Genomic DNA, 11224 nt, shown 5'->3' on the forward strand with positions numbered 1-11224 from the left:
CTATTGCTGTGTTATTTACTCATCAACTGACTGTATGCAAACATCTAAAGGGATAACAGACAAATATGATTTAAAAAACTTGCTCACAAAAGATCAAAAATCTTCAGACTCTCAACCTCTCTAGTTGATGACCTTTCTGTTTCAATAGGAAAGAAATGAAATATAAATTGAAGAGACTTATCGAAAACAGGAACCAACTTCTCCCATTGTTGAAAAGGTACTGTATTCCTCTTGATATGTATAATATAGGCATTTAGCAGACACTTAGATTATGTCTTGACCACCTGAGATCAGCCCACAATCCAACAGTCCAACAAAACTCCAGCCTTGGATCCAACTGGGCCTACCACAGGAAGAAGGTAAGCTTACCATCAATCTGAAGCCCTACCCTAGTTAAATTTCAATCCTCTGGCAATTAAAAAAGACCATATGTTGATATCTGAGTAGCACAGTCTCTGCACAGGCTGAATTCTATGCAATGCTGCAGTTCCAAATAATTGAAACAGTAGTCATTATCATCAGGAGACTCCCTGATCCAGTGGTGCTAATTCATTTTTATGTAGCATACCAGTGAGAGGAAGCCTGAAATCAAAGGCAGGAATATGAAATAGTGAGAGATGATGAATTCCCTCTACACGCCATGCACGAAGGAAACATCTCCATGCTACTAGATATGTTGTTATACAGACTTCTCTGATCAAATGTCTATTTAGGGCTGCTGGCTGCAGCACGATCTGCCACAAACTCTGGAACATACTATCAGAACTCAGCTGGGGCTGATAATGAAAGTGAAGAAAAAAACATGAGCATTGCTTGATTTAAAGCTTGCTTTCATTGGTTCCTATTGGACTCAAAAGAAACATCACATTATACATTTTGTTTCAGGTAAAATGCTCATGTCTGTTCATTGTTCCCATATGTGGTTGCAAACAGTGGCAGCCGAAAATGGCCTGTTAGAGCACTAGCCCATTGCCCTCGGCAGGGGGTGGAGGAGGTGACGTAAACCTGTCTTGGCTTACCTGGCTGACATTGAGCCAGACTGCCTGTCTCATCTCCAGCACCATGGACAGCGGACAGGGGAACAGACAGTGCAGCTCACCCCACCCCACCACATGGCGGATGTGCCGACAGATGGTTCAGAGTGGCAGACAATGCAGACAGGTTGCTTACACCGTGTTCAGGGTTTATGGGGAGTGATAAGCCAAAGGCGTTGGGTGCTCTACAACATGTTATACATGCTATATAGACAGTCCACTGAGCAGTCATTTTATACATGGCGATGGACATTTCTGTTGACTTGTCTGTGGTGTGTCCCCGGTGTTTTCCTGGTCTAAGTATTTAGTTGGAAAAGCACAAAGAAAAGCAAGTATGTGCACTCTCTGACCCCTTGTAGCTAAGTCAAATAACCCACACATTCCCAGAGGAATGAACCTGTCATTCACTTCCCATTCCTCAGCCACCGCCTGCCTGAGGTGTCTGTCTGCCTGCCTGCCTGTCTGGGACAGTTGTGTCACCAACACTGCTCAGTCAAAAGGATAGAGTTCACTCTGACCAGCAAGGTTAGACCGGTTCTGACCCCTGACAGACAGCACTGTTTAGGGTAAAGCCAGCAGCGCCATATTAGTCTACTCAAGACAATATTTTGTCTATCTGACTCTGTATGCAGATAGAAGCAGATACAATCTGTGTTATAGTATGGGTCCTTGGGAAAGGCCAGCTACACAGGCCAAGCCTGTCTGTCCCCGGCCTGTTCTGGGACATGAAGATGACAAGGTAAGACTCTAAACAGGGCAGATTACTAATGCCTGTTTTGTCTTTATTTGGATCAGCAGTGAAGAGGTGGTTGTTATTGAATGCTATTTGTTATTGTTGGATTTACCTTGGATTCAATCATATAAATTCATACTGCATGAAGGGCATTTGGTTTGTGTGTGTGTGTGTGTGTAGAGGTCTTAACAATAGAGATGTAGGCTTGGCCACTGTGTTTTAGTTATATTGCTATAGTTTTAACACTGCCTTGTGTGCTCTGAGTTGTGTTGCTATTGATGTCCACCACAGTGCTTATGCTCCTAGCTCTGCTCCTTCCAGAGTGGTTTTCCTCTGTGTCTCTGGCAGTCAGTCCAGGGCAGGCTACTAATGGCATTTAGCCTGATCTGGATTAGACCAGTGGGTGGTCCCTCCATACTCCTTAGCCTTGGATACCTCCTACTACTAAAGTTAGAGAATAAACACCCACCTACAACAACACAGGTCTACTGGTGCACTCCATCATGCTGCAGGAAAAACACACCTTTGTTTCCACTAGAAAATAAAAAGGGCTATGTTTTACCTTTGTGCAATTTTTCCCAGTTGGTCCAGTGTTATAAGCCCAAAAATAGTGTGGACAATGACCCTTTGCCCAATTACCTCAACTGCACTTTTGGGTATAACTGCTACACTGCATTAAGAAAACACTTTAGCCTATAGCCATGAACAGATAAAGGCTGGAGGCTTACTAGTGAGGACTGGTTGTGACTGTATGCGCATCTTCAATATTGTGGACTGAAGCTGGAAATCATATCACCATGGAGACTGCAGCTTGTGTAATGGCAAAAAAAACATATATGGATGGTATATCAAAGGTGAGATAAATACACTGGGTAGCAATGAAAAGAAAACAGGTATTTTCTGTCAGCACTGTTAAAAACGTGTTATGAAACGACCAGTTATGTAGTCGTGTCTACCCCGAGATGACTGACCGTGCAGACGTAGGCTTCAGTAGAACATACTGTACCACCCACTTCACGCTTGGGGTATGTAGGATGAATCATATGAAGGTGTAGATGGCTCTCCTCCACATCTCAAAGGATTCTCCACTCTGGATGAGCTAACACATGGTTTGCCTTGATGTGTAATTCCCTTTCAATTATAAGGTGTGTGTGTGTGTGTGTGTGTGTGTGTGTGTGCGTGCGTGCGTGCATTCGTTTTTTACAGTACAATTTTGAGAAGTGAGGGCATGCCGGTCCTCACTTATAAAAAGGCTGCTTTAGGCTAATGTTTAGGGTTAGGGAAAATATGATTTTAAATGGCAATCAATTGTTGGTCCACCAAAAAGTCCTTACAAGTATAGTAAGACATAGCTGTGTGTGTGATTTAAAAACTGATCCAATGATTAAACATTTGATGATTTAGTACTGTTTTTGACAATTGCATTTTTGAACTAAATATCTTTACAAATGTAAAGTTGTTGTGAATCATTAAATATTCGATGTTTAATGTGGTTATTTTGATGGTACCTTCGTGGGAGACTAAAGTGAAGTAGTAACCTCAGATGTGTGGTTGCTACTCAGCAGTGTTTCTCTGAGTTTCAGTTCCCGGACAGTGAGTCTGACACGTGAGCATTGAACCAGTGTGGGTGCATCCCATTCTCTACAGTAGGCCTACACGATGAGATAAAATACCGCGAAGACTGAACCCAAGGATCTTGGGACTTAAGAAAAAGTGGTGTAATACAGGGGCTAGAGAGAGAGGGGATTTGTTGTTGTTTAAGCTTGGTCACAAACTATCGATGGATTTTGTTTTGCTGGAGGATTTGGCAAATACTGTACATGGTTCTATAGGCTACCAGCAACATAACGGTTTTACGCGCAATGTTGATTCTCATGCTTGGAAAGTTATGACTGAGGAGTCTGCGGAGTTGGACAGTTGAATTAATTGACAAGCAATCTATATCGGGAGTCCACGGTGTCGCTTGTCGATGTGAAATAAGCCGACGATATGCGCGTCAGGCTAACAACAGCGTGCACACTCGCCATAATCTTCGGCTGACAAAGCTTTTTCCAATATTACAGTCCGTTCATTACTATTCAGCAGCACTACTCTGCAATTTCCACCGGGCCCCAACGTCGTTTTGATGCGAAGCGGAATATTGGTTTCTGCGTTTACTCGGGAATAAAATTGAGCCTGGGAATGTTTTCAAGCTGTGCGCTCACGTGGACCAACTAGGAGTGATTTATCGATGATAATTGAAATTCACCCGGTTATAAAGCAATGTTTCCAGAAATTCATATCAAGGTGAGGTATAAAGAATGCTATTGCTTTGTTTTGTGTAGCTTATTGGATACAAATTCAACATGAGCTTTTTTGCATGTTTTATTTCACAGTACTGTATTTGGAACCTCTCTGCACTCTAAGTGTACTGTACAGACTGTACTGGACAGACAGTAATTAGGTCTGAAAACACTTTTCAGCAGATTTCAGAATCAGATGTCAATGTGTTAACATAATTACTCCCATGGTCTCATGGTTCCACTGACCTTCAGATGGACTAACCCACTTTAATCCCCATGATCTACAGCTCAGTGTGCTCAGGAATGGATCATTAGCTTCCTGGGGTCTACTGGGTTAATATGATCTGTTTGTCATGGCTGACACCTAGCTGGTGTCAGCACTGGATTCACAATATATTTGGGCTACTGCACATTTTTATATTGCAGTATTCAAAAACGGGCTTAATGTGTCTACTGTAGCCATAGTGGAATACCCCCCCCCCCCCCCCCCCCATGCATTTATGCAGTATTGACTACAGCTGCATAGGAACCACATGTGAGAATCATCGCTAGTTCTAAAAATACATTGTAATTGAATTACAACGTTGGCCTTCATAGATATTCTATATGCAGTTGGTGTGTGTGTGAGTGCTGGGGCCAAGCAAAATAATGTGTGCTTATTTGTAGGTGTGTGCACAAGTGTGTTCATCTTCAGCTAGCTCATATTATATGACATTCTTTTCTCGTCCAATCCCCACAGGCAGGGAGGCCCGACGCCTACTCCCAGCAACACAAACTCCAGCCTGAATGCACACGCCTTGGGTCCAGCCGGGCCTACCAGCAGCAGCAGGTAAAGCTACTCCCTGGTCCTCCAGTATTTTGCTCTTGTTTGTGGGTGTGCGGGGGAATACGATGACTGTGTCATGATCTGGTCGTTGTGTGGGAGTACTGTGACTAGTGTGAGCTGTGGGGGAATACTGTATGATGCAACTGCCCAGCCCGCACCTCTGAAAAGATGGAGCAAGGTAGTTATCACCAGCTGTGAATCGTGGATCCTGAGTTTTAAGATTAACAGTAATTTTCCTTATCCCAAACAATTCAATGTTCATAATAACAGAGTGTGAAAACGTGCTGGCCGGGTGCAGAGGTAACTGTCTTCGGTACCATGTTGCTATATATAGCTTTTTATGAATAATTTATCTTGCAGATACTGCAGTAAAGCCCTGGAGATTAAACAGTGCATTCTATAAATAGAAATTCCCCTCTCGATTTGGCAGCGCTGTTTCAGTTCAAATCAATAAGGCCACGAGAGCCATACTACTGTAACTGCAGCACAGCTCTATTCAGTCAGAGGTGATGCCCTGGTATAGCTTAGCCTTTTGGGCAGCTTTCGAGAGGATGTGTTACATAGAGTACCGAGAAAGACAATCAGCCTATAAACAAGAGAGAGTGAAGGAAAAATACATGGAGAGAGAGACTCCGAATCGGGCTGCAGTGAAAGCTTCTGTCGAAAAGCAGACCTCCAAGGCTGTAGACCCTGCTTCACTCTCGCCCTGGCACGTAACTCTATGCCCTTTCTGGGCACCACAGGCTACTTGCCTTATTACTGAATCGGCAGGAAAACTAGAAACACCCTGTGCCTCAAACCTCATTATAAAACAACACCTGTATTGTCTGTTTGATTTAACCTAGATGACCCTCTAAATGTGGGTCCTTCTCTCTCTGCTGCCCTCTCTCTCTTGTTCTGGCTGTAGAACTGTGGCTCGGGCAAAGGCACTCTGCCTAAGCTGGATGCTAAGCCCTTGGTTGTAAACAATGCCAAGTACCATCACCAGTCCGAAAGCATCCTGCCCCATATCACCAGCAAGGGGCTGCAAAACACTTGTGATGGGCAGCTTTCAGGTACCAGGCACCAGGAAAGCTTCCAGGTGAGTCCTTGTTACAATTAGGCTAATCTCTTGGTATTATGTACTTAGAGCCTAGTATAGTGAAGCAATGAAACATTCCACTGAGAAATTATAACAGTGTTAAATTGTTACCATGCAAAACCTCTGCAACTAGTTAATTTCCTGTATGTTTTGTAATTGACAGGATGAGAGATTACGGAGCTCCACAGTGGAGAGTCTGCCAGAGTCCATCAACAGGAAGAACAATCAGGAGCAAAAGAGGAATATTGAGGGACAAAATCTGCCCATGTCTCCTGCAGGTGTGTGTGGGCTAAGGGTAGGACTAGGCCTGAGTTGGAGAGTAGGGAAGCGTTGATGGAAGTTGCTGGTGTTGGCGTTTAGTATTGGCAATTCTAAAGGAGAAAGAGTTTTCTGTCCCTTGATCTTATTTAATCAGGAAGAAACAAATGCAAACTGGGATTTGCTGACAGGAATTTCCTTTTCCTCCTATACAGAGGTCCTGAAGGCGTTCAAAGATCGTCTGACGGAGCATGAGCAGGAGGAGATCATGGACTACTCTGAGGTCTGGTACCTGGGCCTGGATGCCAAGAAGATGGAGGGTTCCCCCAGCCTGCCACACAACTCTGGCTTCGACGATGAGAGCGGAGGCTATCTGAAGGTAACATAAAATGGGCACAAAGATGGCAGTAAAGAAACTGTGAATTTCAGAACCAGTTTTAGTGCCATATAGAGTAAACTTTTTGCAGTATTGCTTTAAAGTAAATTATGCCCTTTTCTCTGCAGGTCGCGCATGACCACATAGGCTTCCGGTTTGAGGTGCTGGAGGTGATCGGGAAAGGATCCTTCGGACAGGTCCTGAAGTGCCTGGATCACAAGACCACTGAACTTGTCGCCATCAAGGTCATTCGCAACAAGAAAAGGTGACTAACGCCACCAGCTAGCTAGCATATCGTAGTACAGCTGGGTTGTCCAATACCAACCTTTCACTAATAACATGCTATGACACATGTTATAACACTGCTTTTCTGTTATGATTGGCTGCAGGTTCCACCACCAGGCCATGGTGGAGTTGAAGATCCTGGATGCGTTGAGAAGGAAGGACAGAGACAACCAACACAACGTCATTCACATGAAGGAGCACTTCTACTTCCGGAACCATCTCTGCATCTCCTTCGAGCTCCTGGGGTAGGATTGACGGACACTGACACTGTAGGGCCAAAGATAAGATCATATTCAGAAATACAATAATACCCTTTTGTTATTTGTTGATTTAGTTCAGGAGAGAATACTTCTGCTATATTTCATCCACAGGAGGTAAACATGTAGTATTAAGATTATTTGGCCATTTAAATCTAAAGGATGTTAGCTTATCTTTGACCGTGCAGAGTGAACCTGTACGAACTCCTTAAGAAGAACAACTTCCAGGGCTTCAGCCAGATCCTGGTGCGCCGCTTTGCCTACTCCCTCCTCAAGTGCCTGCAGATGCTGCACAAAGAGAAGATCATCCACTGTGACCTAAAACCGGTATGACCCCTAGCCATGACCTTTAACCCCTAACCACCTTAACATTACATAATGAAAAGTGAAGCATATTTGCAAACATATTCCTTGTTGGTTCAGTTGAATGGTGCCACAGGAGATGGAGAGAATGTGCTCATACTTGGGTGTTTATTTTCCAGGAAAACATTCTTCTGTCAAACAAAGGCCAAGGCAACATCAAGGTCATTGACTTTGGCTCCAGCTGCTACGAGCAGCAGAGAGGTGAGTGTCTTAGTTTGTATGTTTTCTAATGTAAGGTTGGATCAAGTAGGCAAACAGGGGCACAACCTCATTATAGCATCACATTATAGCATACCTAATTCCTGGCTCTCCTCCTCCACAGTTTACACCTACATCCAGAGCCGCTTCTACCGTTCCCCAGAGGTGCTCCTGGGCCATCCCTACAGCATGGCCATCGACATGTGGAGCTTTGGCTGCATCCTGGCTGAGCTCCACACTGGCTTCCCCCTCTTTCCTGGGGAGAGTGAGGTGGAGCAGATTGCCTGCATCATGGAGGTACCTACCTAGTACCTACAATACCATGTTCTCTTTGTTAATGGCTCTTTCAACCTTGTGGTTTGGCTAGCAATGTTGATGTATTACTCACTGTGTGTGTTTGTCTGATTTGTTCTCAGGTACTGGGAATGCCTCCAACTGATTTCTTGTCAACAGCGACCAGGAAAAGGCAATTTTTTGGTAAGCATTTTTGATCTAGTGCAGTCACATGGTTTTCTCTTTGACTGTTCGATGGAAATTCTGTTTAACTGAGACCTTTCACTTCTACTGACGTACCAATAGGATCACAGTTAAATGTATACATTTCTGATGTAGGGATTTGCATAATTTTAGTGTCACAGGGTGTTTAATTAAGCAATAAGCCTGAGGGAGTGTGGTATCTTGGCCATATAACATAGCTGAGGGCTGTTCTTATGCACAACGTGAAAGGGAGTGCATGAATATCAACCATATACCACAAACCACCGAGGTGCCTTATTGCTATTATAAACTGGTTACCAACATAAATAGAACAGTAAACAGGTATGTTTATGTCACAACCATGGTATATTGTTTGATATATAGCCGGTTGAAATGCTGTTTCAGCCAATCAGCATCCAGGACCCAAACTACCCGGTTTATAATTCTTAGTAAGAGATCCTCTTGTTGATAATCCCTGGTTGTGATTGTGCAGATTCCAAGGGCAACCCCAGGAACATCACCAACAGCAAGGGGAGAAAGAGACGGCCCAACTCCAAGGATCTGGCCAGTGCCCTGAAGACCAACGATCCTCTCTTTCTGGATTTCATCAAACGCTGTCTCACGTATGTACTGTACACACTGTACACCTGTCAATAACACAGCCATAGAATCACCCAATCTCAAATATTACTAATAGTAAGGAATCATTTTAAACTGTCAGGTGAAGTGAGCCCTCTTTCGCTTCCAGGTGAGGCCCATTGAGATTGAAATCTACAAGGAAGTCCAGTGTGTGGTTTTACCTCTGGTTCTCTCAGGAATAATCTCATTTGCATCCTCCTTGCATCCTCTCTTCTCTCTCCCGAGATCCATCTCAAAACCCAATGGAGGAGAAGGTCAGAGGGGAGGGACCCCTGATTTTCTCCTCCGATCGGTTTTGAGAAGGAGAGGACGCGAGGAGTATGCAATTGGGATTTTCCCTCTGACTGACTCTCTTCTCTCTGTCAGGTGGGACCCTAAGAAGCGCATGACGCCCGACGAGGCCATGCAGCATGAGTGGATCCAGGAGGCACGCTCCAGCAAGTTTCGGCCCAAGACCCGCACCGTGAGAAGGCCCAACGAGAGCCTCGGCAACGTGGAGAACAACAACAAGATAGCGCAGCATATTTCCCACAAACCAGCCCTTATCAACAGGATAGGTAAGAGGAACAGTCTACCACCATACTTTCTCATACGTATGTGTTTGCATGTGAAAAAAAAAAAAACTTCACTAGGCATTTTTTACACTTTGAGAGTGGCAGATTGACACAAAGACTAAATTGAATCCACATCTCTATGATGTACATAAAGTAACAGGCATCTTACTTCCCCCTCTCTGACGCAGTTGACAAGGCATTCTCCAGCCCGTTCTCCAGCGCCACAGACAGGCCCAAGAGAGAGAACTCTGTGAAGCTGGCGTCCGCCGAGCGCTTGCGTCCAATCGGGGCTTCGGCTGAGGGCCAGATAGGCGAGGGCAGGACCAAGAGCACCAGGGCTGTTAGCAGCAGCAAGCAGGAGGTACCCAGGGAGAGATCTGTCCACATTGTCATCAGGCCCCCGCTGGAGCACACTGCAGACAGTGACAGTCTGGAGCACCAGCAGGGCCTGTCCCCCATCACATAAAGGCCCCAGGGACAGAGGGCTTGGGGCTGGGAGGGGGTTGAGGGGAGGGGGGATGCATAAGTCACATCAGGGTTAGTATCATCAGAGGTCAAACATAAGACACATATTAATAACATTAAATGGGGGTCATGGTTGGAGTATATCCTGTTTTGTAGATGTAGTGGGTTATCAATTTGTTATATTTGTGCTGCACTATAACATTTATTTCCTTGTCTAATCACATGTTTAGTGCTTGGACTCTGTCTAGCTGCAGGAGACGTCTTTGGAACACAGTCTTTGGTGGGTCTTTTGGTAATGAGCTGTGTATCAGCAACTGTTGGTATTCTCTGTTATTGCAGTAGTCACAAATGGACTTACTGCATCTAGAATGTGGCCACATTCACTTGTCATAAGCTTGGAAAGTAGCACAGGTCATTTGCATTAGTTTAAAATGGGATCCCTTAGCTTAGAACCCAGATCAATGCCCAGATTGGCCTGTTTTCCACTCTCGGTCTAGCCAGGTTAGGCCGAGCCACATTTAATGTCCTTTTGCCAGAGGTTTAAAGCTCTTTGAGTAGGCTAATTTCCTGCACGTTTTCTACTGGCATTGACGTTTTGGCTTTGACAACAGACGTCTGACCCAAAATATACACAGGCTAAGCCCTGGCCCCTGTTTGCACTGAAATACGCATGGCAAGCCCAAGGAGTTGCCCGTGCCATGGATGCGATGTTTAAGGCTCTTAGCAGCACAAAGCATCTCCCATGCAGAGATGATGGTGATAGGGGAAAAACATAAAGCACTAATGTGCACAAACTCCCCTAGAGATTACTCAGAGTTTACCATGTTTATGGAGTTTGACTTTGATTCAATCATTTGTGGTTGTTGATCATAGTATGTTTCATTACTAGTTTATTATGAAGATTAATACAACCCTAGGTGTTACTGAATAAAATTACAATCACTTATAAGTCAGAAAAAATGCTGTCCACCTGACAACAACTTTTACCTCTAAAAGAGGGCTCACAAGTTGTCAATGAAGATGAATGTTATTTTCCTGGCCTGAAATGTCTAGCTTGGACTGGTATTGGATGGTTTGATATTCTTCATACGTCATATACAAAGTTTTCCAGTGTCTGCAAAACAGGAATATTCTGACCAGTGATCCTCACAACTTGTTATTCAAATGTGCCTTTCAGCATCCAAAGTGACTTCCCTCTGACCCACAATGCATCATCTGTTTTTTTACTCCTCCTCACACAAACTTCATTTTAAAAAGCTTAATTCCTCATCAAAGCAGTTCCATCTATTTTGATTAACTTCTCTTACCTCGACAAAAGGACAATTTGCTACAATGTTGAGCTTTCTTCAATAAAACTTGGGCCAAATGAAGGAGAGTAGATTTTTTTTGTTCTCTC

At 44.2% G+C, this 11224-nt stretch overlaps 1 protein-coding gene across 1 annotated transcript; it reads left to right on the top strand.

Moving 5' to 3' along the window:
* The first annotated feature begins 3818 nt into the window (after positions 1-3818).
* LOC139392902 (dual specificity tyrosine-phosphorylation-regulated kinase 4-like) lies at positions 3819-9832 on the top strand. Its single transcript, XM_071141227.1, has 14 exons — positions 3819-4053; positions 4789-4878; positions 5783-5956; positions 6120-6234; positions 6430-6593; positions 6719-6855; positions 6980-7120; positions 7321-7459; positions 7615-7696; positions 7818-7990; positions 8110-8170; positions 8664-8793; positions 9176-9366; positions 9552-9832. The coding sequence occupies exons 1-14, from the start codon at positions 4030-4032 to the stop codon at positions 9827-9829; spliced, it is 1899 nt and encodes a 632-aa protein (XP_070997328.1). The 5' UTR covers positions 3819-4029; the 3' UTR covers positions 9830-9832.
* The last annotated feature ends 1392 nt before the right edge of the window (positions 9833-11224 follow it).

The sequence above is a fragment of the Oncorhynchus clarkii genome, chromosome 33, assembly GCF_045791955.1.
Source record: "Oncorhynchus clarkii lewisi isolate Uvic-CL-2024 chromosome 33, UVic_Ocla_1.0, whole genome shotgun sequence".
Taxonomy (NCBI): domain Eukaryota; kingdom Metazoa; phylum Chordata; class Actinopteri; order Salmoniformes; family Salmonidae; genus Oncorhynchus; species Oncorhynchus clarkii.